The 25,777-nt window shown below is 40.4% G+C and overlaps 13 protein-coding genes across 13 annotated transcripts; 9 read left to right on the top strand and 4 right to left on the bottom strand. All coding sequences in view use genetic code 12, as the record gives it.

Annotated features, from left to right (window-relative positions):
* Positions 1-399: 399 nt before the first annotated feature.
* NAM7 (ATP-dependent RNA helicase) lies at positions 400-3,441 on the top strand (the record flags this gene model as incomplete). Its single annotated transcript, XM_051750724.1, has 1 exon — positions 400-3,441. One exon carries the CDS (start codon positions 400-402, stop codon positions 3,439-3,441), a length of 3,042 nt encoding a protein of 1,013 aa, XP_051610014.1.
* Positions 3,442-5,213: 1,772 nt separating this feature from the next.
* On the top strand, positions 5,214-6,119 carry SEC14 (phosphatidylinositol/phosphatidylcholine transfer protein; the record flags this gene model as incomplete). The annotated part of the gene is made up of 1 exon (XM_051750722.1): positions 5,214-6,119. The coding sequence occupies one exon, from the start codon at positions 5,214-5,216 to the stop codon at positions 6,117-6,119; it is 906 nt and encodes a 301-aa protein (XP_051610013.1).
* Positions 6,120-6,780: 661 nt separating this feature from the next.
* Positions 6,781-8,367, top strand: KRE62 (Kre62p; the record flags this gene model as incomplete). Its single annotated transcript, XM_051750721.1, has 1 exon — positions 6,781-8,367. The coding sequence occupies one exon, from the start codon at positions 6,781-6,783 to the stop codon at positions 8,365-8,367; it is 1,587 nt and encodes a 528-aa protein (XP_051610012.1).
* A 360-nt stretch (positions 8,368-8,727) lies between these two features.
* Positions 8,728-10,572, top strand: FET33 (putative oxidoreductase; the record flags this gene model as incomplete). Its single annotated transcript, XM_051750720.1, has 1 exon — positions 8,728-10,572. The coding sequence occupies one exon, from the start codon at positions 8,728-8,730 to the stop codon at positions 10,570-10,572; it is 1,845 nt and encodes a 614-aa protein (XP_051610011.1).
* A 197-nt stretch (positions 10,573-10,769) lies between these two features.
* On the top strand, positions 10,770-12,779 carry IFG3 (Ifg3p; the record flags this gene model as incomplete). Its single annotated transcript, XM_051750719.1, has 3 exons — positions 10,770-10,792; positions 10,854-11,821; positions 12,091-12,779. 3 exons carry the CDS (start codon positions 10,770-10,772, stop codon positions 12,777-12,779), a joined length of 1,680 nt encoding a protein of 559 aa, XP_051610010.1.
* A 47-nt stretch (positions 12,780-12,826) lies between these two features.
* Positions 12,827-13,429, bottom strand: MET14 (adenylyl-sulfate kinase; the record flags this gene model as incomplete). Its single annotated transcript, XM_051750718.1, has 1 exon — positions 12,827-13,429. The coding sequence occupies one exon, from the start codon at positions 13,427-13,429 to the stop codon at positions 12,827-12,829; it is 603 nt and encodes a 200-aa protein (XP_051610009.1).
* Positions 13,430-14,195: 766 nt separating this feature from the next.
* On the top strand, positions 14,196-14,552 carry MRP17 (mitochondrial 37S ribosomal protein bS6m; the record flags this gene model as incomplete). The annotated part of the gene is made up of 1 exon (XM_051750717.1): positions 14,196-14,552. The coding sequence occupies one exon, from the start codon at positions 14,196-14,198 to the stop codon at positions 14,550-14,552; it is 357 nt and encodes a 118-aa protein (XP_051610008.1).
* Positions 14,553-15,806: 1,254 nt separating this feature from the next.
* On the top strand, positions 15,807-18,020 carry KGF57_001503 (uncharacterized protein; the record flags this gene model as incomplete). The annotated part of the gene is made up of 1 exon (XM_051750716.1): positions 15,807-18,020. The coding sequence occupies one exon, from the start codon at positions 15,807-15,809 to the stop codon at positions 18,018-18,020; it is 2,214 nt and encodes a 737-aa protein (XP_051610007.1).
* Positions 18,021-18,906: 886 nt separating this feature from the next.
* Positions 18,907-19,320, top strand: KGF57_001502 (uncharacterized protein; the record flags this gene model as incomplete). The annotated part of the gene is made up of 1 exon (XM_051750715.1): positions 18,907-19,320. The coding sequence occupies one exon, from the start codon at positions 18,907-18,909 to the stop codon at positions 19,318-19,320; it is 414 nt and encodes a 137-aa protein (XP_051610006.1).
* Positions 19,321-19,507: 187 nt separating this feature from the next.
* Positions 19,508-20,767, bottom strand: KGF57_001501 (uncharacterized protein; the record flags this gene model as incomplete). The annotated part of the gene is made up of 1 exon (XM_051750714.1): positions 19,508-20,767. The coding sequence occupies one exon, from the start codon at positions 20,765-20,767 to the stop codon at positions 19,508-19,510; it is 1,260 nt and encodes a 419-aa protein (XP_051610005.1).
* Positions 20,768-21,004: 237 nt separating this feature from the next.
* On the bottom strand, positions 21,005-21,678 carry COF1 (cofilin; the record flags this gene model as incomplete). Its single annotated transcript, XM_051750713.1, has 3 exons — positions 21,005-21,422; positions 21,482-21,492; positions 21,676-21,678. 3 exons carry the CDS (start codon positions 21,676-21,678, stop codon positions 21,005-21,007), a joined length of 432 nt encoding a protein of 143 aa, XP_051610004.1.
* A 1,571-nt stretch (positions 21,679-23,249) lies between these two features.
* Positions 23,250-24,557, top strand: KGF57_001499 (uncharacterized protein; the record flags this gene model as incomplete). The annotated part of the gene is made up of 1 exon (XM_051750710.1): positions 23,250-24,557. The coding sequence occupies one exon, from the start codon at positions 23,250-23,252 to the stop codon at positions 24,555-24,557; it is 1,308 nt and encodes a 435-aa protein (XP_051610003.1).
* A 109-nt stretch (positions 24,558-24,666) lies between these two features.
* KGF57_001498 (uncharacterized protein) lies at positions 24,667-25,602 on the bottom strand (the record flags this gene model as incomplete). The annotated part of the gene is made up of 1 exon (XM_051750709.1): positions 24,667-25,602. One exon carries the CDS (start codon positions 25,600-25,602, stop codon positions 24,667-24,669), a length of 936 nt encoding a protein of 311 aa, XP_051610002.1.
* Positions 25,603-25,777: the final 175 nt, after the last annotated feature.

Below are 25,777 nucleotides of genomic sequence, written 5' to 3'. Positions count from 1 at the left end.
ACCATGTCCGAGGAGAGCCAGAAGATACAAAGAAAAAAAATTTTTAAAACCTTTTCACATCACGACTCATTTTGAGGTTTCACCAGAACAATCGCACACCTATCCATAGATCGTTTTCTATTCGACCCTTTTCCAACAGTACTATTTTATTGGTTGCCAGATGTATCGATTAGGTTAACAGCTACTAGATACAACATTAAAGAAGAAGAAGAGCCCAAGAAAAAGAACCAGAGAAAGAGAAAGGATTATCAACAGAATTCTTTTCAAGCATATATAATCACAGACGATTTCGTTGCAGTATAATATCGTTTGCTTTGTCGTTTCACATAACTGGTAATATCCACAAACGTATATCGCCTTTATTAACGCCAGTGGTGTAGCAACAGTGCCAAATTGGTCATGAGTAACTTGATTTCTAATGCTGCTGCCGCAGCACATTTGCCATCTTCAAATTTTTCACCATTTGATCAATCACAGTTGAACGCTATGGAGAATAGAAATGGTTTCAATGACAGCGCCTCGTTTCACGACCATGAATTAGGATTGGCTCACACAGCACAAATCGGTGCTTTGATTGAAAGTGAAGAAGAGGGTGACGTTTCGGAGATCTCACAACATTATGAACACGCTTGTGCGTATTGTGGTGTACATACTCCCAACTCGGTCATCAAGTGTAATACTTGTAACAAATGGTTTTGCAACTCGAAAACCAACTCAACGAGCTCGCATATTGTCACCCATTTGGTCATGTCACGTCATAATCAAGTTAGTTTACATGAAGAGTCAGATCTTGGAGAAACTACTTTGGAGTGTTACAATTGTGGTAACAAGAATGTGTTTATGTTGGGGTTTGTGTCTGCCAAGCAGGAATCAGTGGTTGTGATATTATGTCGATTGCCATGTGCTAGATCCAAAGATATCAACTGGGATACCAGTCATTGGCAAGCATTGATTGAAGATCGACAATTTTTATCGTGGTTGGCACCACCGCCGACTGAAGATGCATTGATAGATTCGGTTATGGTTACACCACAACAGATTACCAAGTTGGAAGCGCAATGGAGATTGAATAGAAATGCCACCATCAACGATATAGAAAACACTGACAAACAAGAAGAGGAGGTATTGCCGATACTTATGAGGTATACTGATGGATTCCAATACCAACATTCATTTGGACCTTTGGTGAAATTGGAAGCTGACTATGACAAGAATCTAAAAGAATCACAAGCTTTGGAACACATCCAAGTGAAATGGGCGTTGGGGTTGAATAACAGACACTTGGCCTCATTCACTCTTTCAACTTTTGAAACCACTGATTTGAAAGTTGCTGTTGGAGATGAGATTATTTTGAGATATAGTGGGAGCCAGGGCGAAGCATGGCAAGGTCAAGGGTTTATCTTGCGGTTGCCAAATTCTTACCAAGAAGAGTTTACATTGGAGTTGAATCCGTCAAAGGTTGCCCCACCAACACATTTAACCACTGATTTCACTGCTGAGTTCGTTTGGAAAGGTACTTCATATGATCGTATGCAACAGGCTATGAAGGATTTTGCCACTGATGAAAAATCAGTCTCGTCATATATCTATCACAAGTTATTGGGTCATGATGTTGCCCCAGTTGAGTTTGATATTGAGTTACCCAAGAGATTCTCGCACCCTAAATTGACTGAATTGAACGTGTCGCAAGCAAATGCGGTCCGATCCGTTTTGCAGCGTCCGTTATCTTTGATCCAGGGACCACCGGGTACTGGTAAAACTGTTACTTCAGCAACTATTGTGTATCATTTGTCAAAGTTGAATAAGGAGAAGATTTTGGTTTGTGCTCCATCCAACGTTGCTGTTGATCATTTAGCGGCCAAGTTAGATTCCTTGGGATTGAATGTTGCTCGATTGACTGCCAAATCGAGAGAAGATGTCGAAAGTTCAGTGAGTCATTTGGCGTTACACAATGTTGTCAACAAAACTGCCAAAGGCGAATTGAAAAAATTGATTAAGTTGAAAAATGAAGTTGGCGAGTTGTCCGCTGAAGATTCGAAAAAATATATCAAGCATTTGCGTACTTCAGAATTGAAGATTTTGAACAAATGTGATGTTGTTTGTTGTACTTGTGTTGGTGCTGCTGATAAGAGATTAGCGCAGTTTAAGTTTAGAACCGTGTTGGTTGATGAAAGTACTCAAGCTTCTGAACCTGAAGTGTTGATTCCCATTGTTAAAGGGGCCAAGCAAGTGATTCTTGTTGGTGACCATCAACAATTGGGTCCGGTAATCTTGGATAGAAAAGCTGCGGATGCCGGGTTGAAACAATCACTATTTGAGCGATTGGTTTTCCTTGGGCACGTTCCGATCAGATTAGAAGTCCAGTACAGAATGCATCCTTGTTTGTCGGAGTTTCCAAGTAACATGTTTTATGAAGGTTCTTTACAAGATGGTGTCACCAATGCTGATCGAGTTGTTGCAGACTCTTCGTTCCCATGGCCAGTTATTGATACGCCAATGATGTTTTGGGCCAATTACGGACGTGAAGAGTTGAGTAGCAGTGGTAATTCGTACTTGAACAGAGTTGAAGCTATGAATGTGGAGAGAATCATTACTCGATTGTTTAAAGACGGTATCAAGCCGGAGCAAATTGGAGTCATTACACCATATGAGGGACAACGAGCATATTTGGTGCAGTTTATGTCGATGAACTCAACATTGTTGAATAAGCGTGATGAGTATCTAGAAGTTGAAATCACCAGTGTGGACGCATTCCAAGGCCGTGAAAAGGATTTCATCATTTTGAGTTGTGTGCGTGCTAATGATTCACAAAGTATTGGGTTTTTGAGCGATCCAAGAAGGTTGAATGTTGCATTAACTAGAGCCAAATATGGGTTGTTGGTGTTGGGTAATCCACGAGCTTTGAGCAGGAATCGATTGTGGAATCATTTGTTGGTTCATTTTAGAGAAAAGGGATGTTTGGTGGATGGGCCATTGGATAATTTACAATTGTCGATGGTTCAGTTGAATAATTACAATGCTGGAAATAATCGTAACTTGAAAGCAGGTGCCGGTGCAAGTGGTGCCGGTGCTGGTGCTGGTGCTGGTAGTCAACATCAAAAGAGGCTGCACCACGGTTTTGGTGCGCCTTCGACAAGCTACTTACTGACCAATTTTGATTCAGCTGCAAGTGGAGTTGGTGCAAGTGAGGCCCCTTACCAATCAAGATTGCGGAATGAGCTTTGGCCAGCGTTGGCCCCGCATCACCAAAATGAACCAGGTGCAGATGGCGGTGGAGAGTTATACTACAATGATTCCAATTCCATTAGTGCCAATTTCTATTCCAAGTTGAACAAATTGGACAAAAGTTTTGTCAATGGTGGTAATCGATATGCTGATGAAAATATTGAAGATGAGATCAAGAGTATTACTAGTTCGTTTGCTGCTGGATTGAATTTTTAGAGTACCGCGCAGAAGGGAGGTATATAGCTATGCTCTAAATGAATAAGAAATGGTTGATTGCGCAGATTATACAATTACTCTCGAGGCTCAGGTATTAGACAGGCTTACTTACCGTGACTAATTGGCTGTTTCTGAGGGCTGGAATATCAAATCGATGTGAAAGAGACCCCCCCCCCCCACATCCCCTCTCCAAAGTAGTCATTGATTTAGCTTGTGTGCATATTTGATAAGCCTCGTCAGTCTATCGTCGTATACGGTGTGCGCTACCGAACTTGGTGAATAAGCCCTGTTTTACAAATTTTCAATTGCTACGAAAGGATGCGGCTCACATTGCGTATGTTCAATTTCGTGCATGTTTATTTGCTCTCGGCAGTTGATAGAAGATACGTGTGTATAGGGGATGAACAGACTGTTGAATGTTATCTTTCACAGTGAGAAGATATTCAACCGACGCTGGAATGAAGTTCCACGCGTTCGGAGTTTACACTCTGCTGTTTCTTTTTCGCTTCTCCTATTTCGCCCGTTTATATATTTTATTTTCTTTTTTTTTTTTTTTTTTTTTTCAAACCGACGCGGCAACCTCGGGTGAGATTTCTTTTTTTTCGGCGTTTTAAATATCTCAACTGCTTTGCAAATCGGGGACCTTTATAACATAAGAGGCGGGGTTGAGATTGTTGAGGTCACAGGATGGTACAACACATTGTCTGTGTTCTCTCTAAATTATGTTTGATGATAAGAGAACGAGTGCAGTCCGAAATTTGGTTGCAGCTTTCTCTCTAGTTAATGTGTTTATCGTTTGTGGCGCACGTGCGTGCGAGAAAAAGAGCGCACGTTTTTTTCTTTTTTTTTTTGCACACCCAACGGTTGGTTGTCTCCATTTCATCTTCAATAAATGTATTTGTGTGTGTGTGTGTAGAGAGTGTGTCTGTGTGTGTGGAGAGAGTATGTCTATGTATGGTTATTATTATTGTTGCTTTGCTTTCCTTTGCTTGTTTGCTCTTTAAATTTTGTTTGTTTGTTCCACATTCCTTCCTTCATTTCGTTAGGAGCTTCCATGTAATTTTTACGCGCCAGACATATCACACACAGATAATCGCTCTGACGTAATTGGTCAGCCGGGGGAGGGTGAGAGAGATAATTGAAAAGTTGTGCTAGTTCAAAGCATATGGTGGTAAGGACTGTGAGGAGCATCTAGAAGTAGATCGATTGCAGTAACTGATAAGGACTCCTAATGGTTATACTTTAATATGGTAAGTACACCTGTATATGCTGTTACCGCCAAACAGTAAAAGAAAAGAAAAAGAAACGAGAGACAAAAGCAAAAGCAAAAAGAAGAAAAAGAAATTTTTCGCGCCATACAAATCTTTTCCACTCTCAATTTATCATACAACAACAACAACAACAACAACACATTTCTTTTATCTGAAAGAACAAAATTCTCTCCAAGTGAATAAAACATTACAGGATTTTCCTTCCTCATACATTCTTACTTCATCACTACAGAGGCTGCTTCATTACATATAGAGAAAGGCACCTGTTCAACCTATCCACTAAGCTTAATATAAACAGATCATCTCGGACGACACTGAATCCACTTTAATCATCACCGAATTTTCAGGAGTCAACAATTTTACACACCACTTGCGACCCATTCCATTCCGCCCCCCTCCCCCCTTACTACTACTACTACTCAATCGTGTCAAACTACTCAATATTGCTTATAGTTTGAAACCGCTTTAGCTTTTTATTATACACTAATGACCACCGAAACAATGCCTTCCGTATCCGAAGAAGAAATTTTAGCATCATATCCACAAATCAGCCAGCCTACCCAATTGACTGGTTTCACCTCCAATTTGACTGAGGAACAGAAAAACCTCACCATTGAGTTGCGTAAAGAGTTGGTGGCTTTGGGTTACAAGGACAGATTGGATGATGCAAACCTCTTGAGATTCTTGAGAGCTAGAAAGTTCAACTTGAACTTGGCCAAGCAAATGTTTGTTGATTGTGAAAACTGGAGAGAAAAGTTTGGTACAAACACCATCTTGAAAGATTTCCACTATGATGAGAAGCCAATTGTTGCAAAAATGTACCCAACCTACTACCACAAGACTGATAAAGATGGACGTCCAGTATATTATGAGGAATTGGGTAAAGTTGACTTGAACAAGATGTTGAAGATCACAACTCAAGAGAGAATGCTCAAGAACTTGGTGTGGGAATACGAGAACATGGTTCTTTACCGTTTGCCTGCATGTTCAAGACAAGCTGGCTACTTGGTTGAAACATCGTGTACTGTTTTGGACTTGTATGGAATCTCCATCTCTTCCGCGTACAATGTCATCGGGTACGTGAGAGAAGCCTCCAAAATTGGTCAAGATTATTACCCAGAGAGGATGGGTAAATTCTACTTGATCAATGCTCCATTTGGATTCGCAACCGCTTTTAAACTATTCAAACCGTTTTTGGACCCAGTTACCGTTTCAAAAATCCACATTTTGGGTTACTCATATCAAAAGGAATTGTTGAAGCAAATCCCACCTCAGAATTTACCTAAAAAGTTTGGGGGTGCTGATGATATCAGCGATGACGATTTACTTTTGAAAGATATTGGCCCTTGGAGAGATCCAGAGTTTATTGGTCCTGAAGGTGAAGCTCCCAGAGCCTACAATGTATAAGGCAAAGGAGAGAGAGAGAGAGAGAGAGAGAGAGAGAGAGAGAGAGAGAGAGACGAAGAAGATAGATTTGTGTGTGTCTGTATGTATAGAATAAAGATCTGGTGAACGGGTGACGGGGCTTGTTCTTTGTTGTGTGCTCTTTATTGGATCCGATTCTGATACATATGTTGTTTTGAAATAATGTTCATACGTGTCCTTTTGATATAAGGTTATAGAGTCTTTTTTTTTTTCTTTAATCAAGTTTATGTCTGAGATTTTTTTGATAAAAACGCCTTTGGTTTTGCAATCTGTGACTGTATGAATTGTATTGGAGTTGCCTAGATCTACTTGTGTAGACTGTTTTGTTCATTGTCTCTTTGAGGTTGCAAAAGTTTGCAAAAGTTTTCATCTTTTTCATGGAAGGAATAACAAGGGGGGCAATGCCACATGTATTTGTGCAGAAGATTTGATGTTGCACAATTGCAGTGTATGATAAGTGGCCTGATGGTGCATTGCCGAATGAGATGAGGAGGAGGAAGAGGGGGGGGAAGGGGAGGGACTCTAATCTTGCTAATTAACTTTCTGAAGCATCGTTGCTCTACAATGCGTAGTAAATTGTTGTTCACACACTCATTGTTACCAGCACGTCTCCAACATTGCCTACTTTCTGCTTCTGGTAGTCATGCTGCTACATTCGATACATGATTTGAACAATCTACCTATTCAAAACCTGAGATTCAGCCACATCGAAAACCCTCATTACTACCTAGATGAGAATCTACATGAAAATAAAATCGAAGATCTAGCCTCTACAACCACTTTAGAAAACATTTCAACTCCGTCAACTCCGTCAACTCCCAAGTTTTCATTCTTCAAGCGTATAAAGTCGATGTGGAGTACCAATGGTAGAAGATACGTTACTGCGGCTGCTGTAGTCTTGGCACTTTTCGCCATTGCTGTGATTTTCGTTGTAACTTCGACTAAATTGTTGAACGACCCAGTTAAAGACGGGGCTAAGGTTGAGAAATTGACAAGCATCAAGTATCTGCAATTGAAGGCCATTCGAACCAATTTGGTGGATCCAAATACACCAGCTGGTGCCCACAATAAAACGCCACATTGGAAGTTGGTCTACTCTGATGAATTCAACTCTGATAATCGATCATTTGGGGAATATGAGGATCAATTTTTCACTGCTGTCGACTTGCATTATAGGGCTACTCAAGATTTAGAATACTATTTACCTCATATGGCAGCCACCAGAAATGGCAGTTTAGAAATCACATTTGACAAGCTTGCCTATAACGGGTTTGAGTATGTTTCTGCAATGTTACAAAGCTGGAACAAATTGTGCTTGAATAAGCAGGTTAAAGTTGAGGTTCGAGCAAAATTACCCCATGGCGTTGCGCATGGGCTATGGCCCGCGGTTTGGTCTTTGGGGAACTTGGCACGTCCGGGATATTTAGCAACAACAGATGGAATATGGCCGTACACGTACAGCGAATGCGATTTAGGAATCACCCGCAACCAATCTACTTTGAATGAGAATATGTCGTACTTGCCAGGTCAGAGATTGAGTATGTGTACTTGTGTTGGAGAAGATCATCCGAGTTTAGGTATTGGTCGAGGCGCACCTGAAATTGATATTATCGAAGGGTTGTACGAGTATGGGCGAGTGGTTGGAGTTCAAACAGTACAAGTTGCTCCCTTTGACGAATGGTGGAGACCGGATTATGACTATGTCGATATTAGCAATAAGAATGCTACTTATGTTCGAGAAGATGTGGGGACCGTGTACCAAGAATCAATCTCGTTGGCTACTCAACTCAGGACGGATGACTTTGTTACTTTTTCAATGGAGTACAAGAGTTTGTCTCAGGGTGAGAGTTATGTGAAGTTTGAAATGAATAACGAGCCGACGTTTGCCATTAATGAATCTGCTTTTAGATCAAATGGATTGATTGGATCAAGACAGATTACAAAAGAGCCAATGTCACTCATTTTCAATATGGGCTTATCGAAAGTATGGAACCCTAGATTGAAAATTGAGAAGTTGCAATTACCAGCCAAGTTTTATATCGATTACGTTAGGATTTATCAGCCACTGGACTTGGTTGAGTTAACTTGCGATCCCGATGATTTCCCAACTAGTGTGTATATTAACACTCATATGAATGCTTATATTGATTGGGAATTGAGTACATGGAGCGAAGCTGGTTATGGATTCCCCCGAAACTCCCTTGAAAACAAATGCAAAGCTCCAAGTTAAACCAGAGATAGCATATTTTGAGAGCAAGTAATTCGAGATTCTGTATGTATGTGTGTGTGTGTGTGTGTGTGTGTGTGTGTGTGTATGTATGTGTGTGTGTATGTATGTAGCTATATGTCAAGCGTGTGATTGTTTTTGTTGTTGCTGTTGTTTAGTACTGGTGATACTGCTGTAGGTTGCAAAAAATCTCGGCGTTTTGTTGCGGTTGAAAATAAAAATGATATTACACAAAATAGGGGGCAAAGGAGCGGATATGATGATCCATACACCAAAAAAAACGAGAAAAAAACGTCTCTTTATAGACACAATCTTTCTCCTCTGGTGATTACTACCACACGCTTGTACACTATATTCCTCAACATGCTAGGCCTTCAGATATTTCTACTATTGAGTTGCATGTGTGGCTTTGCGGTCTCCAAAACCCATAATTTCGATTGGGAGATTGGCTATGTTACAGCTAACCCTGACGGGATGCACGAACGAAGAATGATTGGTATAAATAACCAGTGGCCAAATCCTACAATCAGAGTGAAGCAGCACGATAGAATAATACTCAATCTTCACAACGGATTACCCGACAGGAACGCTTCATTGCATTTCCACGGATTATTGCAAAGAGGTTTTAATGGAGAGGATGGGCCGGAGATGGTTACGCAGTGTCCGGTTGGACCTGGTTCAACCATCACGTACGACTTCAATGTTGGTGGGCAAACTGGAACATACTGGTACCATTCGCATAGTGGATCGCAATATGGTGATGGATTGAGAGGGATGATTATCATTGAATATGCAGACAAGAAGGATGAGCCTTACTCTTATGATGAGGACGTGTCATTGAGTGTTAATGACCACTACCATTTGGAGTCACCTGCCATTGTCAAGCAATTCTTATCTCGATTCAATCCGACTGGTGCCGAGCCAATTCCACAGAATAGCTTGTTCAATGAAACTAAAAATGTTACTTGGAATGTCAAGCCGGATACTACGTACTTGTTGAGGATTGTCAATATGGGATTGTTTGTATCGCAATATTTGCAGATTGAGAATCACAAATTTGTCATTGTCGAGATTGATGGTGTAGCTGTTCAGCCATACGAGGTGGATTCAATTTACATAACTGTGGGTCAAAGATATGCGGCGTTAGTCAAGACAAAACTGCAAAGCGGAACAAACTACCGATTTATCAATGCGTTGGATGTTGAAATGTTGGATGTTGTGCCGGAAGATCTCCAATTGGTCTCAACTAATTATTTGGTTTATGACGAAGGTGCATCAAAACCAGAGCACTATCCATACTATGATTTTGAAAAGTTTACAGAGTCGCTTCATGGGTTCAACGATTTCGACTTGACGCCATTGAGTGGGGAAAAGCTATTACCGGAGCCTGATATCACCATAGAAGTCAACTTTTCAATGGAGGTTTTAGGGGATGGTGTCACATATGCATTATTCAACGACAAGAGCTACGTTCCTCCAAAAGTCCCCATCTTGTATACAGTCTTGTCCAGTGGTGAATTAACTACGAATCCAGAGATATACGGCTCCAACACCAATACGTTTGTGTTGCAAGGTAATGAAACGGTCGAGTTAATCTTAAACAACCATGATCCTGGAAAGCACGCCTTCCACTTGCACGGACACAATTTCCAAGTCATTTCTCGCAGTCCTGGTACTGATGATGAGGACCACCCAGTTGAATTTGATCCTAGCAATGATACCATGACTGACTACCCTGAATATCCCATGATTCGTGATACTGTTGAAGTCAACTCCAACGGGTATTTTGTCTTGCGCTTCAAAGCCAATAATCCGGGTGTTTGGTTCTTCCACTGTCATGTTGATTGGCATTTAGAGCAAGGCTTGGCCTTGGTGTTGGTTGAAGCACCAGAAGAGATTCAAGCACATCAACAACACATTAGTGCCAATCATGTTGAAGTATGCAAGAATGTGAGTGTGCCTATTCAAGGTAATGCTGCTGCAAATATGGATTTCTTGGATTTGATGGGACAGAATTTGCAGCAACCGCCTCTACCTGAAGGATTCACTGCCAAGGGGTATATTGCGATGGCATTGTGTACTTTGGTTGCAGTTTATGGAATTTGGTCAATCTACAAGTATGGAATTGAAGATGTGAGTAAGGATAATTCTGTGGAGGTTATTGAACGATTGAGTAGAATCCTTGATGAGCATGATGGTGAGAGATGAGTAGGAGTGGCGTGTATGTTGACCGATATATGGTTAAATGATATGTCTAGCATTGTATGCAGTCGCTGTTGTAGTAGACTTTTATTGTTAGCGGCAAAACTGCCGCTCAGGTATTGCGCGCTAAAGATTTCTTGAACAGATAGCTCCGAAAAGTTTTCTAAAGTGTTATCTTCCTTTTTACACTGTCTTTAAAAAACATGACAAAAATTGTGATTGTAGGGTACGTGTTGAGAAGCTAATTGTGCTGACGACATCCAAAAACTAACACAACCCTTTCTTAGTGCTGGTATCATTGGATTTTACACTGCGTTTTCTTTACTAGAGCGTGGGGTTGATGCCAAAGATATAACAATTGTTGCCGGCTATTTACCGGGAGATGAGTCTATCATGTATACTTCACCTTATGCTGGTGGAAATTTCTCCTGTATAACTGGTGACGACCCAGATGTGTTGGAATATGATCGATTGACTTATGTAAACCTCGCCAAAGTGCAAGATGCAATTGGTGGAAAGACAAAGGGGTTAGATAGATACAAGTCAACTGAAATTTGGGATTACAAGTTGACAAAGGAAAAGTATGATTCTTTAAGGAGCTATTTACAAGATTACCACGAGATTGACAAGAGTGAATTACCCAGTGGTGCTGCTTTTGGAATTACTTTTCGTTCGTGGAATTTCAACTGTCCTAAATTCTTGATGAGTTTTAAAACCTACTTGGAAAGTAAGGGGGTTCACATTGTTAGGAAACATTTAGATCACATTGTGCAAGCGTATGGACATGATACTAAGCTCGTTTTCAACTGTACTGGATTGGGTGCTAGGTCATTGGGTGGAGTTGAAGATAAGAACATGTATCCGGCTAGAGGCCAAGTTGTTGTGATCAAAGCTCCCCATATCATGGAGAACGTCATGCGGTGGGGTAATGGAGATCCAACGTATATAATCAAAAGACCCTACTCGCATGATCAATTGATTTTGGGTGGGTTTTTCCAAAAGGGTGATTGGACTTCGGATACGTTAAAGGAACAAAGTGATGACATATTGAAGAGAACCACTCAGTTATTCCCCAAGATCTTAAACGATAATCCTCATGGGAACAAGATTGAAGATTTGGAGGTTGTTAGAGTTGTTGCTGGATTGCGTCCTGGACGGCACGGAGGTGTTAGAATTGAAAAGGAGAGACTTGATGAGGGGAAGGTGCTAGTGCATAATTATGGTGCTAGTGGCTATGGGTACCAAGCAGGGTTGGGTATGGCGTATAAAGCTGTGCAACTAGCACTACCACTAGACGGACCTAAGTTGTAGAAGTTAAGGAAATAAAGCAAACAGCACTGTCTTCCGAATGTAGTAGCCTCGTAATTGTAAGCAAGGAGAGCAAAAAAAAATAAAAATAAAAAATAAAAAAAACAGGACATACGAAATTGGAGGAAACACAGTTCTTCAAGTCAAACCATTTTCCTCCGTCAACCATGTCACAGCTATTTGAATGGGCCTTCGGCAAGAAGCTAACCCCTCAAGAAAGGCTTCGGAAAAACCAGAGAGCGTTGGAAAAGACTCAACGAGAGCTTACACGAGAAGTTACCAAATTACAACAACAAGAAAAGAAATTGATAAGCGACATCAAGAAATCCGCCAAACAGGGGCAAATATCGAGTGCTAAAATACAAGCCAAAGACTTGATCAGGACCAAATCATACATAAACAAGTTTAATTCGATGAAGGCGCAATTGCAAGCTATCTCATTGAGGGTGCAAAGTGTGAGGTCAAACCAACAAATGGCAATGTCAATGAGAGATGCGACGAGAGTATTGTCGGGAATGAATAGATCTATGAATTTGCCGCAGTTGTCGAGAATAGCTCAAGAGTTTGCCAAGGAGAATGATATGATGGATCAGAAGCAAGACTTTATGGATGACGCCATTGACGATGCCATGGCTATGGATGAGGATGAATTGGGCGAGGAAGAGCAAATTGATGAGATATTGGGCAAGGTGCTCGATGAGATTGGTGTTGATTTGAACTCGAATTTGAAAGATACACCGACTGGAATCAATGCGGGTCAGGAAACAGTCAATAATGGCAGAATTGCTGAGAGTATTGGTGCTCAAGGTGAAAGTAGTAGCGGTGGTGGTGGTAGCCACTCTGGAGGCCCTTCAAACCCCGATGAGGACGACTTACAGGCGAGATTAGATAGTTTAAAGAAGTGATCAAGAATAAATACAAGTTTCGCGTAACAAAATATAGCTCTATGAATCTAGTTGATGTATTTCTTTTCCAAAAGATAATCAATGATTTGCTCAGCAGCTTCTTCAACTGTGAGACCAGAATGGTTTTTGACGTGGACCTCTGGCTTCTCCGGTGCCTCATAAGGAGCACTGATACCAGTAAACTCTTTAATAATCCCTTCTCTAGCCTTTTTGTACAACCCCTTTGGATCTCTTTGTTCGGCAACTTCTATAGGCACATCAACGTAAACTTCGACAAATGGCAAGTTATCCTTGGCATGTAATTCCCTGGCCAAGTTTCTATCAGCTCTGTAAGGACTTATAAATGAAGTCACGGTAACACAACATGAATCACTAAATAATTTAGCAACTTCACTAATTCTCCTAATGTTTTCATTCCTATCGTGCTCGCTGAATCCTAAATCTTTGTTCAACCCGAACCTGACATTATCTCCATCTAATCTGTATGAGTTCAACCCGCGGTTCAATATCGACTGTTCCAAAGCACAAGCAATGGTTGATTTCCCACTTGCGGATAAACCAGTCAACCAGACGGTTACACCTTGTTGTTTTCTCAATTCTGCACGTTCTTGGTGAGTCAAGTTTGGGTGCCAAGTGATGTTAGTAGCCATGGTCAGGTGTTGTGTCGTGGATGTTGTTGTTGTGAGTGTAAACTGATTGGAAATGAAGGTTTGAAAATTGTGAAAAATTTCATTGCTGGAACCGGCCGCTTTTGTTATTGTTGTTGTTGGAGAAGAAGAAAAAATAAAAAAAATTGCAATTGATCATTGCACGTGATTTGAGGCGCAAATGTGGGGAGATGAAAGAGACACCCAATGCGAACATCTATTGATGGTTTTGGGAAGGCTTGTTGGGATAGGTCACATCGTATATGTCTGCAAGGTCAAAGAGAGAGAGGGAGGGGTGGAAAGATCAAGCTTGTTTGATCGGTGGTGAAGGTTAATTTTTTTGGTTTTTGTTGTGATGAAGGAGAAAGTGAGAGCACATGAAAATTCTAGCAGTCGGCCGGCCCTTTTGTAGTCTCTGCTTGGTGGAGCTTGCAAGCGTGTTAAATGTAGATACTAGTTGTGTGCTGACTAGCGAGTGAGGTCACATTGTGTCTATATACAATTCGCATCATAAGCGTATAGGCTATAGCACATACGACTGACAAGGTCAAAAACCACTTTATCCAGACCAATTCTACTCACATACAACTATTCTCCATTTCATCCCTGTGTACACTCACCTCAAACCTCCTCAAGTGTGTACTTTGCAGCTCTCATTGCAAAAATTGGTAGCTCACATCTTTCCACCAAAATTTTCTCTTTTCGTCTTCCTAAATGAAAATTTTTTCTTCACCAAACCTAGGCAATCATCAAATACACCAAATCCAATATGTATTATGAACTTTTCGCCATTGCCCGTATAACGGACCCTTTACATGTGACCAAAGAAGCTACAAAAATTGCATCCACAGTTGGCAAATTGATATTAAACAATAGAGGTATAGTTAGGGATATAACGAGTCTCGGTGCCAAACCGTTGCCCAAGATCATATCAAAGGAGCAGGAAAGACATTTCCAGGGATACCACTTTCTTATGGGGTTTGATTCGTCGAGCAAAGTGCAGGCGCAGTTGTTGAGAACGTTGAGAAAAGATCCGAGGATATTGCGTGCTAGTATAATAAGGCATGATTTGAAAAAGAGTTTGAATCCAGGCTCATCGATAGATCAAGCATTGGAAATCAATTAGAGTATGTGGAAGGAGAATCTGATGGTAGAAGGAGGATACGTGCGCTAAAGTGCTTTGAGTATCGTTTTGTAAATAGATGGACTGGAACTGGGTCTTGGGTCCAAGCGCCAGTCGCCTGTCTCCAAAATACAATGAAGTGATGGTTTTAGAACAATGGAAGGTATGAAATGGTAAATGTATCTATCAATTGAGACAGCTTCGACGACCCATTAAGGAATGAATACTTCTGTTTCTGAGTGGTAACGCGTCAATTAGAAGTCTGTGTAGTTGTACATTTATGCACCTCGGGCGTCGCAGGTTCGTATAACAAACTTCAACAAATTAAGTGAGATGAGTTGTAATGTAATGTCAATGCCTGTATATATATATGTATGTTTCCCGTTTTGTATTAGACGATGGAGAGTCTATTAATCAAAAAAAAAAAGCCGACTTTGTGGGATATACACAAATTGAAGGTATTTTGCAGAATTATCAACTGATTTAGGAAGAAATCAAAACATTGACGCAAATACAGAGGAAAAAAAAAGCACACACACACACACAAACAAAGTAAGACTATGCACAAGTTTCCACTTTGATTAAGAACTTTTCATAGTAAACGATTGAGGGGGGGGGGGTTAGATGCCGATGGAAGCTTGTGTTAGTCAAAGAGTAGATGGAAAATATGGCAAAGTAGAGTCTAAAACGTTCTCCAATCATTTTGGCGTGTGTCAAAAGTTGATTCTTCACCAAAGCCACTAGTGATGCCCGCTTTCGAGCAAAAAGTTTGTGATGAATCTGATGTACTTGTCTAGTAGTAGTCTACCATAGAGATGGGTCATTGAACATTGTAGTGGTTAATCAATTGTCTGTGTAATGTTAGTTGTTATTTTATTCTCTTTTGTATCAAGTGTGAAAAGTATAAACAATTCAAAGAAAAAAATTCCCATTAAAGAATAAACTATTGATTCTTCTCCTTCTTTTGATATTCCATCAGTACAAACTTACAAGATACTCCACGACGTTTTTCTTGACTACTAACGGTACTTTCTTGGGGTTACTATTGACAGATTGATACACCTCCCAGATTCCACCAAGCTTTTATTCCCTCCTTTTACAATCGTTCCCCCCCCCCCCACCCCCTGGCATACCCGCTCAATATTTTCTCATAACAACACCACACCAATATTTACCTCACCACCACCACCACCATTATCATCATCATCAATCAATCAATCAAGCCAATTCTATTCAACCACACCCACTGCCATTATTATGAACAACAGCACAGACTCTGAGGAAAAGCATGACATAACAGTAATAATGCAAGACCCAATTGACAAAAGTGCACCAATTACGTCTTCCAAGAGCACCACCCCATTGTCAAGTAATCAGACGGTGTTAAACGCTCGTGAAAGGCATGGTAGAGGTCTGCCGTTCAAGTCCAGATTTAACAGATCCCCTTACCGAACGCAACAGCTACGAAAGGATATACACTCATCACTGGACTCGTTGGATATAAGTACAGAATTTACACAGTCCTCCACTGTTACTAAAGAAGAGTATGATGAACTAGAACGACGGTATGCTGATGTCGTACTTCAATACGAACAATTAAAGGTAGAAAGTGGAAAACTAAGAGAGGAACTGCAGTTGAATCGAGATGATATCGAATCTTTGCAATCACATTTGAAATCAGTTGAACAAGATCTTGCCGATATGGAATTGGAAAAGCAGGGGATGCAGGAGGCGTCTATGCAAAATGAATCAATGTACAAGAAGGTTATAGAAGCTTTGCAAAACAAGGTGGAGGACTTGAGTCTGCAGCTTTCAGCAACTAACAGGTCCACTGCGACCCACCCCCATGGTGACCACACTTTGATGGCCAAATACGAAAAACTCCTACGTGACTATAAAGTTCTTCAGCATCAATTTGAAGTCGAAAAAAACTCGAAACTTGTTTTAATGGATCAGATTGAATTTTTGGCTCATAAGAATGAAGAGCTTGTTAGTCAATTGGAAAGTCCAGTCACTGATGATTTAGCAAGCGAAGGTGACAGAAGCATTGAAGACTATATAAACGACGCAAGTCAAAAATTGAGTTACGAAGAAGGTGAAGATGTTCATACTACTGCGGATATTGGAGATCGATCTATTCCTAATGCAGACTCCACATCAGACTCAATCAAGGTAACCTCGCATTTCCAGTTTCCACCCTCACCGGATCCGCAATCTAAAGAACTAAAGAGACAGTCGTTGCCAACAAACTTGAAGACAAAGTTTACCCTGCAATCGACAGAATTTGTACTATCACCTTTCAAATTGACACCAGGACCATCATCAAGTACAGAAAACAAAGATGGAATGTTTGAAGATGCAGACACGTCAATTATAAAACGGTACTCAACATCCAAACCAACTCACGTCAGATACAACAGTCATGATATACTACCTATCAAAGTGGAATTTGAATCAGATTCCGTGAGATTTACATCCGTGCCGGAAGAAGCACACAAGCAACACCCGGAAATTGGTGTTATTGAAGAGTCATCTTATGACGATTTTGCAAAATTGCACCATCGGGATGGAACCTTTTTTGCGCTAAATGGCATTGATTCTGAAGATACTGGGTTTGATAGCAGTCATCGAATGTCTTACGATGAGTTTGATCTGTCGTCGAAACGTTCCAGCTATATCAATGCTGATGGCAAGACTAGGCAAGAAATTACCAAACTCAAATTTGAGCTTCAGTCGTTGAAGTTGCACAACGAAAAGCTACTATCATACATTGGATTTGAATTGCAAAAGCAAAAAAAGAATATCAAGAAATTGGCCAAGAAACAATCTACCAATTCCATGAGATCTTTGGGTAAGCAAATGGAGTACTCAGATGCAAAACTTATTGAAGAGTCTAAAGATGTGTTGATTAATAAGAAACGGGTGTTGAGGTCGGTATCCATTAATACCGTGTTTAATAAGAATGAAAACTTTGCTACCAATCCTGTGGGAATAAACACAATTGGTGCATCCGATGATGGGCTTATCGCTGATCCAGAACTGGATCCATGTTACAATGAGTCCCCGGAAGTTCCCGGTCTGGAGTCAAATTTTGTGAATGATAAAATTGTGAAAAAATTTGCATCACAGATATTTGAGCGTGACAACAACTTGTACCCCCTTAGTGAAGATGAGATAGATTCTGATTTTGAAAATGACACATGGGCAATAGTTTCGGAAGGTGCAAATGAAAATTCTCGTGAACTTTATGAGTCTTCATCCTCGTCGTCGTCAGAGGAAGAATTAAATGTGCTTTATAAATTGAGGTCCTACGTTATGGGGACAACACCCAAGGAATCCAAGTCAAAGAAGAAACGCAAGGATGATTTAGTAGATGCTAATTTGAAATTCAAGTTTCTTACCATTGCTTTGGGTATTGCGATAATAGGTTTGAAACTAACGCCAAAATCACAACTGGCTATAGGACAATAAAGAGGAGAGAGAGACAGAGAGAGAGAGACAGAGAGAGAGAAAGATCTTAATGAAAGTATGTAATATCGTATAGTGTATCTCCGATATTTTTCTGCAATGAAAGGTCTTGGCAAAAGGAGAAGCGGATCTTTTTACATTTGTAGTTCCCGAGTACGTCCATAACTCGTGTACTGTGCAAACCCCTCTCTGCAAAAATGTGAGACACGGCAACAACTCCCTTGCACAAAGGGTGGGGTGGTGCAAACAATGCTTTGAACCCGGCTTTGTGGAACAAAAAAATCATCCCACTTTTCGCTTTTGTTGCAGTTTGTCGGTATCTCAGGGCACACAGAATGTTCAAGAAAGTTGTTTCCAGAGCTAAGCACGCTCTATGTTGTCTGTTATCAATAGTGACACCAAAGAGCAGTCAGTCGTGTATATGAAACGCCTGAGGATTCTCGTCATCGATGTTGCAGTCTTTGAACAGATTATATTATCTTTCGCCTTCCTTCATTGCAACCCATTTTTTTGTTTTCTTTGTCGTATGCGCCTTGGGAAATAAGGCAAATCCATGCTAGATTTGTAATGACATGATTTTATTGAAGGATTGGTTAAGACACCTGGAATGGCTTACATAACAATAGTAATTGCATATAAAAGCGATGCATTTCCCTTATTTTGGGCTCTTGTTTCGACTTGGTAGTTTTGAAAACTAGATCTTTTTCGTTAGAGAACATTACCTCGTTATTGATAGGCTGATTTATACTGAACTCCGTACTCGGAACTCAATTGGCAATTTTCTTTGTTTTGCATTCACAAGTTACTTACGCAAAAGAAGAGGACAGAGTCTGCCCCGCTATACACAAATACATACATATATATATATATATATATGAACCGACAAACTATGGCTCTACGAAACTACCTTTATGCCAAACATGATACCCATGTTGATATAAGTACCAGAATCAACAAAGTGGCAATACCAGAAGAAGCCAATCCAAGCCGCATGTCGTCATCAGCTGAATCCATAAGTCAACCTACAAGGTATGGACACTCGGTTCCGAAAAGTTTTCAACACCGCCACCCTCAAGACGACACTTTGCACCTTTCGCAAATGGTGAACAAAGTGGCTCAAGATTTGAATGACATTAGTATAGCTGGGAAAAAGTGTACCAAGCTGTGTTCCTCGTGCAAATGTGGCAAGGAAAATGGAGTTGGCAGTGACGAGTTGAATGGGACGATTAGCCCTCGTTTGGACGAGCCTAGCTTGAAAGTTGAAGTGGCTGAGAATGAAATGGACTTCACTAATGCTTTGTGATGTTTTTTTTTTTTTTTTTCTGTCTATGGGTTATTTTTAGTGAAAGCTGCTGGATGGCGATAATTTAGGTTAATATATAAGCAGTTGGTAATACGATTGCATTGTTTGGTTCGAGCTCTCTAAGTAATGTGGGTTATAGCTCTGGCAGCTCGTGCATAGTATGATTCCTGATGCCATTCTGTAGTGTTTAACACATCTCTGTCAAACTACGCTTCTGTTCTAGCTCTTCGGAGAACGCCTGTTCAAATTTTTGAAATAGTCTTGATGCTTCGGGGAACAGTTTGGCATTGGCTTGGAAAAAGGTTTCAGCTTTGGTGAATATGAACCTTTCTATTTCATTCTGGCTGTCAGCAAAGACATCGTTTGTATTGTCCTCTAAAACGTCTTCGCGTTGCGCTTCTTCGCCTTGCTCAAGTGGCGACGATTCATTTATTGTGTTTGACTCTGTTACGGTGTTGGAAATCACGTCTGGTACCGCAGCTGCGGGAACTGTATACTTGTTGGAAGGGTCATGGTTTTGCATTTCTTGAATGGGCTGTTCTTCCGGTACTACCGGACGCCGTCTCTTCAAACTCTTACCCGCTTTCGAATCACTGTTTGCTTCAGGGTTAAGCAAATCCAGCGTCGGCATTGTCAATGGGCGTTGCCGGAATAAACGACGTACATCATCGTGAAGGGGAAGTTCAGATAAGTGCGGAATCGGGTCGGATCTTGCAGAGTCAACCAGTAGATTGTTTCGTAGCTGTATTTCATCTGGGGTCTCGTGCACTGCCAAAGCATTTGACTTATTATTGACTACAGCACTTTTCTCTCTCGCGATCCGATGATTGGGCCATTGCAACAAGACCGGCTCGAAAATATCCAGTGAAATGTCTTCAGTAAGCTGACTGGCCACAGCAGTCTTGTCTGTTGCATTGTTTGTCGCTGGATTATCACTAGTTTCTGATTCCAATTCACGCCCATCTCCATCATCTATATCTCCAAGTTTTTGCAGTAGTGACCCCTTGTGAGACAGTGGGTTCCTCCTTAATCCATGCCTTTTCTTGAATTGATTTAACCATCCATGACTAAAACTGACCAATCTTTTAGGGTCGTCCACGCCATATTGGTGAGCATACACAGACCAGTGTTCTCGCAAAATCGGTTCCGAAATCGGCTCATTCTTTTCCAATCTAGTCAAAACTAGCGCATCCATGGCTCTGTTTATCTTTTCATATTTGAACCTTACTGTCCTTCGGCTGTTTTTGGAAATTTTGTACTCCTGTTGTGTAAAACTATGACGTAGATTGTCTTCACGTTTAAGCCATTCGCTAAGTGATGATTTTGAGATTGAAAAGTCCTTTTTGAACTTGTCAACTGTCTTTAGTTGAGAGTTCCCAGACGAATGGAAGTAGTCGAGTACTTGTATCTTCTGAGCAAGTGTCGCTCGCTCTTGTCTTGATGTCATTTGATCTATGTCACTCCATGTCACGTCTGAAACAGGAGATTCTTCTTATCGCGAAAAAAAAAAAAAAAAAAAAAAAAAAAAAAAAAAAAAAGAAGAAAAGAAAAGGGAGATTCGCCACAAAGGCTCACACAAATGAACGAAGTCAGTTTCGACTACGCTGAGGCTATCATGTTTTTACTATCTAGCTAAATAAACACAGCAACAGCTACACGTTTTCAACTTCACTTGGTGATTCCTCTAGTGAGATCCAGCACCCTTGCTGACTCTGTCCAAAACGGATTCGTAGGCAACTTCCGAAAAATCGGTACCTTGGACATCAGCGGCTACACCGTTCAAAGCTCTTCTCAATGAATCTTTGGATGAAGCGTAAACCATCTTGGATCTGACAGGTGCGGTGTCTGGTGACCAAGTGAAGAATACAATCTTAGATCTCTTACCTTCACCTCCACCAATTTCATACTCAAAGTCATAGACGGCGTATTTACACTCATTTTCTGGCAACTTTTCCAAAAAAGTGTCGTAATCCGATTCAGTGGAAGTTTCATCAACAACAATTTCGGTTTTGGCGTCGTTCAAGGTGTAGATTACAAACTTGTATTTCTTACCCAATTTCAAATCGTTGAAAGCAGTCAATGATTCATCAGCAACTTGAACTCTAGTAAGGAGCGGTTAGTACAAGGGTTACTATTGGAATTGAAGTTCGATTGAACATACCCTGATCTGGACTAATGTATAACGGTTAGTATTGGTTTCGTGGGCGAAAAATGAAATGTGCGGCGACCATGCTAGGGCGTGGGCGTATGCTTTCAATCAAGCACTTGTGCAACCTCCCCCCCTCCCCCCCTCCCTCCCGACTACCACCACCACCACCATTACCAATTGAAATGATTCAAAGCTGGAATACGTACCATATTCGATGAGATTTGTTATTTGTATATGTGTTTATTGGTTTGATTAACTCAATTGAAAGGTATACAATTGGGTGTCGGACTAAAGAAAAGTGAGATTTTTCGACCAAAAGCAAAAGAACGAGAAATAAAAAGTGGATTGATGGGTTCTCGATTTTTAATTTTTTGAAGTTGGGCTGGTTTACACGACCAATTATCTGTTACTTTGTTAAAAGTGACATTAGAGCAAAAGTATTAGGGGTGATATTGGAAAGAAATGTATCATGGTTTATTTGTGCTTAGTATTCTTGCCTCTGTGTTTTTTAAAGCAAACGGTGAGGTCTAAGAACTTTCTTAATTTTTCAGTTAGCAGAGGACAATATTTTTTCCCTGAGATTGTTGCAAAAACTTCGATGTAATTTTCCTGATTTAAAAAAGATATCTATTTCCGATTCGGTAGAGCAAACTTGGATAAACTGTACCTTTTTTTCAGTTATATCTTGTCCACCTGGTGATCAAAAAAAAAGTCCTAATCAACCTTTCTACAGGAAATTGAAAGTCTCGAATGTCAAACAATTCTTGCAATTCAGTAAGGAGAGGGCCCTTTTCTTATGAAAGCAAAAGTATGATATATTTCATCCGTAACTCAGCAGTTTCGTTCTTGTTTTGGACTTCCAAGAATACATCATCGATGTTCACTCAAATGTCATCATTGGCACCGTTTAATTCGTTGCAACAAGCTCGTGATAGTCTTAGGAGAATCTTCCAGCTTAGAATAAGTGCATAGAATCGGATAAGCTCCACTTGCAGTTCTCTAACGTAGACTTTTCGAGTAATCAAGCACTGTTTTCAACATTGGCGCCTCTTCCAAACAACAAATTTTGACGGTTTATATCGGTTTGGCGCAGTTGCCAAATATGCCTATTTACCCTTGATGCGATGACCGAGTGGTTAAGGTGAAGGATGCAGGTTCCTTTGGGCATTGCCCGCGCAGGTTCGAACCCTGCTCGCGTCGTTATCTTTTTTTTGTTTCTTTTTTTTCCCTCTCTTTTTCTCAACCTGCTGCTTCCTTAAGATGGTAACTACTCTGTGGCAAATCAAAAGTGAAGAATGATAAACCGAAGCTAACTCTGTCTCCTTCCCACAGAGAGCTTTATTTCTTTCGGCTGCGTTGTCTCAACCTCTCCACTTTGTTGCGTCTGTACAACTTTTGTGTGACGTCTTATTGCACCAATTTTTTTTCGCTTTTTAATTTTTTTTTTTTTTTTTTTTTTTTTTTTTTTTTTTTTTTTTTTTTTTTTNCACCCAGGCTCTACACTCTACATAGATGCTCCTTAGTTGAAACTTTTCTTTCTTAGTCGTCGTGTCGAGTGCTAGCCCTAACAAGGGGTCTTTTTGTTTTCGATTTCGGATTTCCATCTTGCTCCGGTTTTTTTTTTTTTTTTTTTTTTCCTCTTTTTTTTTTTTTTTTTTTTTTTTTTTTTTTTTTTTTTTTTTTTTTTGCTTTTTTGCATTCCGTGAAAATAGAACAAGAATCACAACTGCTTTACCGATTAAACAGTGTGTGTGTGTGTGTGTGTGTGTGTGTTTACTCAATGGAGGACTTATATGAGATACTAGAGGTAAGTTCCAGTGCCACTGATGTTGAAATCAAAAAGGCATTTAGGAAGCTTGCCCTAAAGTATCACCCCGACAAAGCATCGGAAGAGGATCGGGAGGAGAATGAAATCCATTTCAAGAAGGTTTCATTTGCTTATGAAATCTTGATTGACGAGGAAAAACGTCAACATTATGATCTCTATGGCACTACTGACGGAAACACAGGACCCAATCCTTACGAATTCAACGGGAACCCTTTTGAGCAGTTTTATGGGGGAGGAAATTACAATGGATACGAGGGCAACGATTTTTACGACTTTTTCAATGGAATGAATGGGAACCAATCCAATCAACACAATAGCAGGCGAACAGAAGATGCTGTTTTAAATGTGGAAGTGACTTTAGAAGATCTTTATATTGGAAAAGTGATACGGTCAACGTCGACTCGAAATATCATTTGTACACAATGCAAAGGAAGTGGTGTCAAATCAGCTAGTGCTGTGAGTAAAACGTGTGGGATTTGTCATGGAGAGGGATACACGAGAAAGATAAAACGGGTTGCTCCAGGATTAGTGGCGCAGGAATATGTTGATTGTACTACATGTAACACAAGTGGTAAGATATACCGTACCAAAGATAGATGCAAATTGTGCAAAGGGACAAGGGTCTGTGAAGAAACCAAGATATTGGAGTTTGAGATACCAAAGGGATCTCCAAGTGAAGGGTCTGTGGTCAAGAGAGGTGAAAGTGATGAATACCCCGGTAAAATTGCCGGTGATATTATTTTGAAATATACTTGTAAAAAGCATGACGTGTTTGAAAGGAAAGGAGACGACCTATATATGGATCTTCATATCCCTTTGGCAGACGCACTCACTGGGTTCTCAAAATTGGTGACTGCACATTTGGACGGACGAGGCGTCAAGGTGGTGACTCCAAAGGGGAAAGTAATCAAACCAGGAGACTACATAAAGCTTACTGGTGAAGGTATGCCTAAATTGGCAGAAAAGCGGTCGTGGTTTTCTAGAAGTGACGGTAGAGGTGACTTGTACATACGTGTGCAAATTGAATTTCCGACCGACAATTGGTACCTCGAAAAGAATGATTTATTGACAATAAAGAATATTTTGCCTACTCAGCTCAAGGCAAACACCACTCCACCTGTATCAGTACCAGAAACAAATGTTGAATTGTTTACGGATTTCTCAATAGTGCTGTCACTGGATCTACCAGATTACAATGACATGAGAAACTCAAACGATCATACACATCATGAAGAGGGTCCCCAATGCACTCAACAATAATGGAACATACCCAAACAAGAGTCGAATTATTCAGCTTAAGTAGCAGTCTACACTTTGGTACCATTACTAATAGACATTTACATAGCATTAAAATCTGTATATAGTCATTTCAACTTAACAAGTTTCTCAAATCCTCATCATTCAATCCATAGTCTTCGTCTCCGTTCCTATCAATGGTCATATTAGCCTCGAGCTCAGCATCATCACCAGTACCGTCGTCAAAGTCCAAATCCAAATTCAACTCACCGTCGTTATGCACGGAATGTTTAAGCTCATGACTGTCATTTGGAGTTGAAAAGTACTGAAGCTCATAATCATTGAATGACATGAGTGAGTCAGTATCCTTTTTGCTCTGGGCTTGTGGAATAAATTCTATTTCATCTTGCCAGTGTTGCCCAACCAAAGCATCAATGGAGTGACTTCTGACTGTTTGCTTTATCGGATCAACATTGTTTCTTGTTATATCTTGGTTTGCAATATGTCTTGCATTCAATGTTTCAGTTCTATCCGAGAGCGTGCCTTCAATATTGCTTATTAGTTCGTGCTTCAGTGCTACTTCAGATTTGACCAACGAGTCCGTTTGAAACAATTTAGTCTTTTTAGGTGAAAGTAGTTTAGGACGCGATAGTTCATCCAAGCTATGTCTCTTTCTCATCCGACGATCAGATCTTGTTACATTGATGGGACTCAAATTAACCTCTTTCTCCCTGACTTTCGTGCCAGCCCCATGCAATTGAGCTGATTGATCATGTTCTTGGTAAACGGGTACAGACTGGAATCCCAAACTCGAGTTTGATTTGACCAAACTTGGTGGTTTGTTGTTTGACCTAAACGAGTCTAGACTATTGACAGTGGATTTTGACCTGTTCAACTCAAATGTGTTTGTGTTTTGGTTTTTACCGCCCAATGGGACACGTTTAAACTTCAGCGTAGCCCTGAAGTTAGAGCCTTTGTTTGATACGTGAGTATTCTCATTCTGTGAGTCCTTGTTGAATGGCTTGATTGAGGTTTTATTCTCAGAATCATCAAATACACGATTCGACATTACGTGAGTGGAAACGAAATGTACAGATTGTAGTGTGTTTGAATTTAAAGCTTTGTTGTACTGATCGGCACAGTGCACACAGAGTTTATGCTGTGTAAGACACTTTAATGAACAACTGGTCAAGTATCAAGGAACAGTTGTGTTGTTGCTTCTTTCTGTTTTCTGTTTTCTGTTT

The sequence above is a fragment of the Candida theae genome (assembly GCF_024610275.1).
Source record: "Candida theae strain CBS 12239 chromosome Unknown scaffold43, whole genome shotgun sequence".
NCBI lineage: Eukaryota > Fungi > Ascomycota > Pichiomycetes > Serinales > Debaryomycetaceae > Lodderomyces > Lodderomyces theae.
The sequence above is the reverse complement of the archived record's forward strand: the minus strand, read 5'-3'. Positions and strand labels throughout refer to the sequence as shown.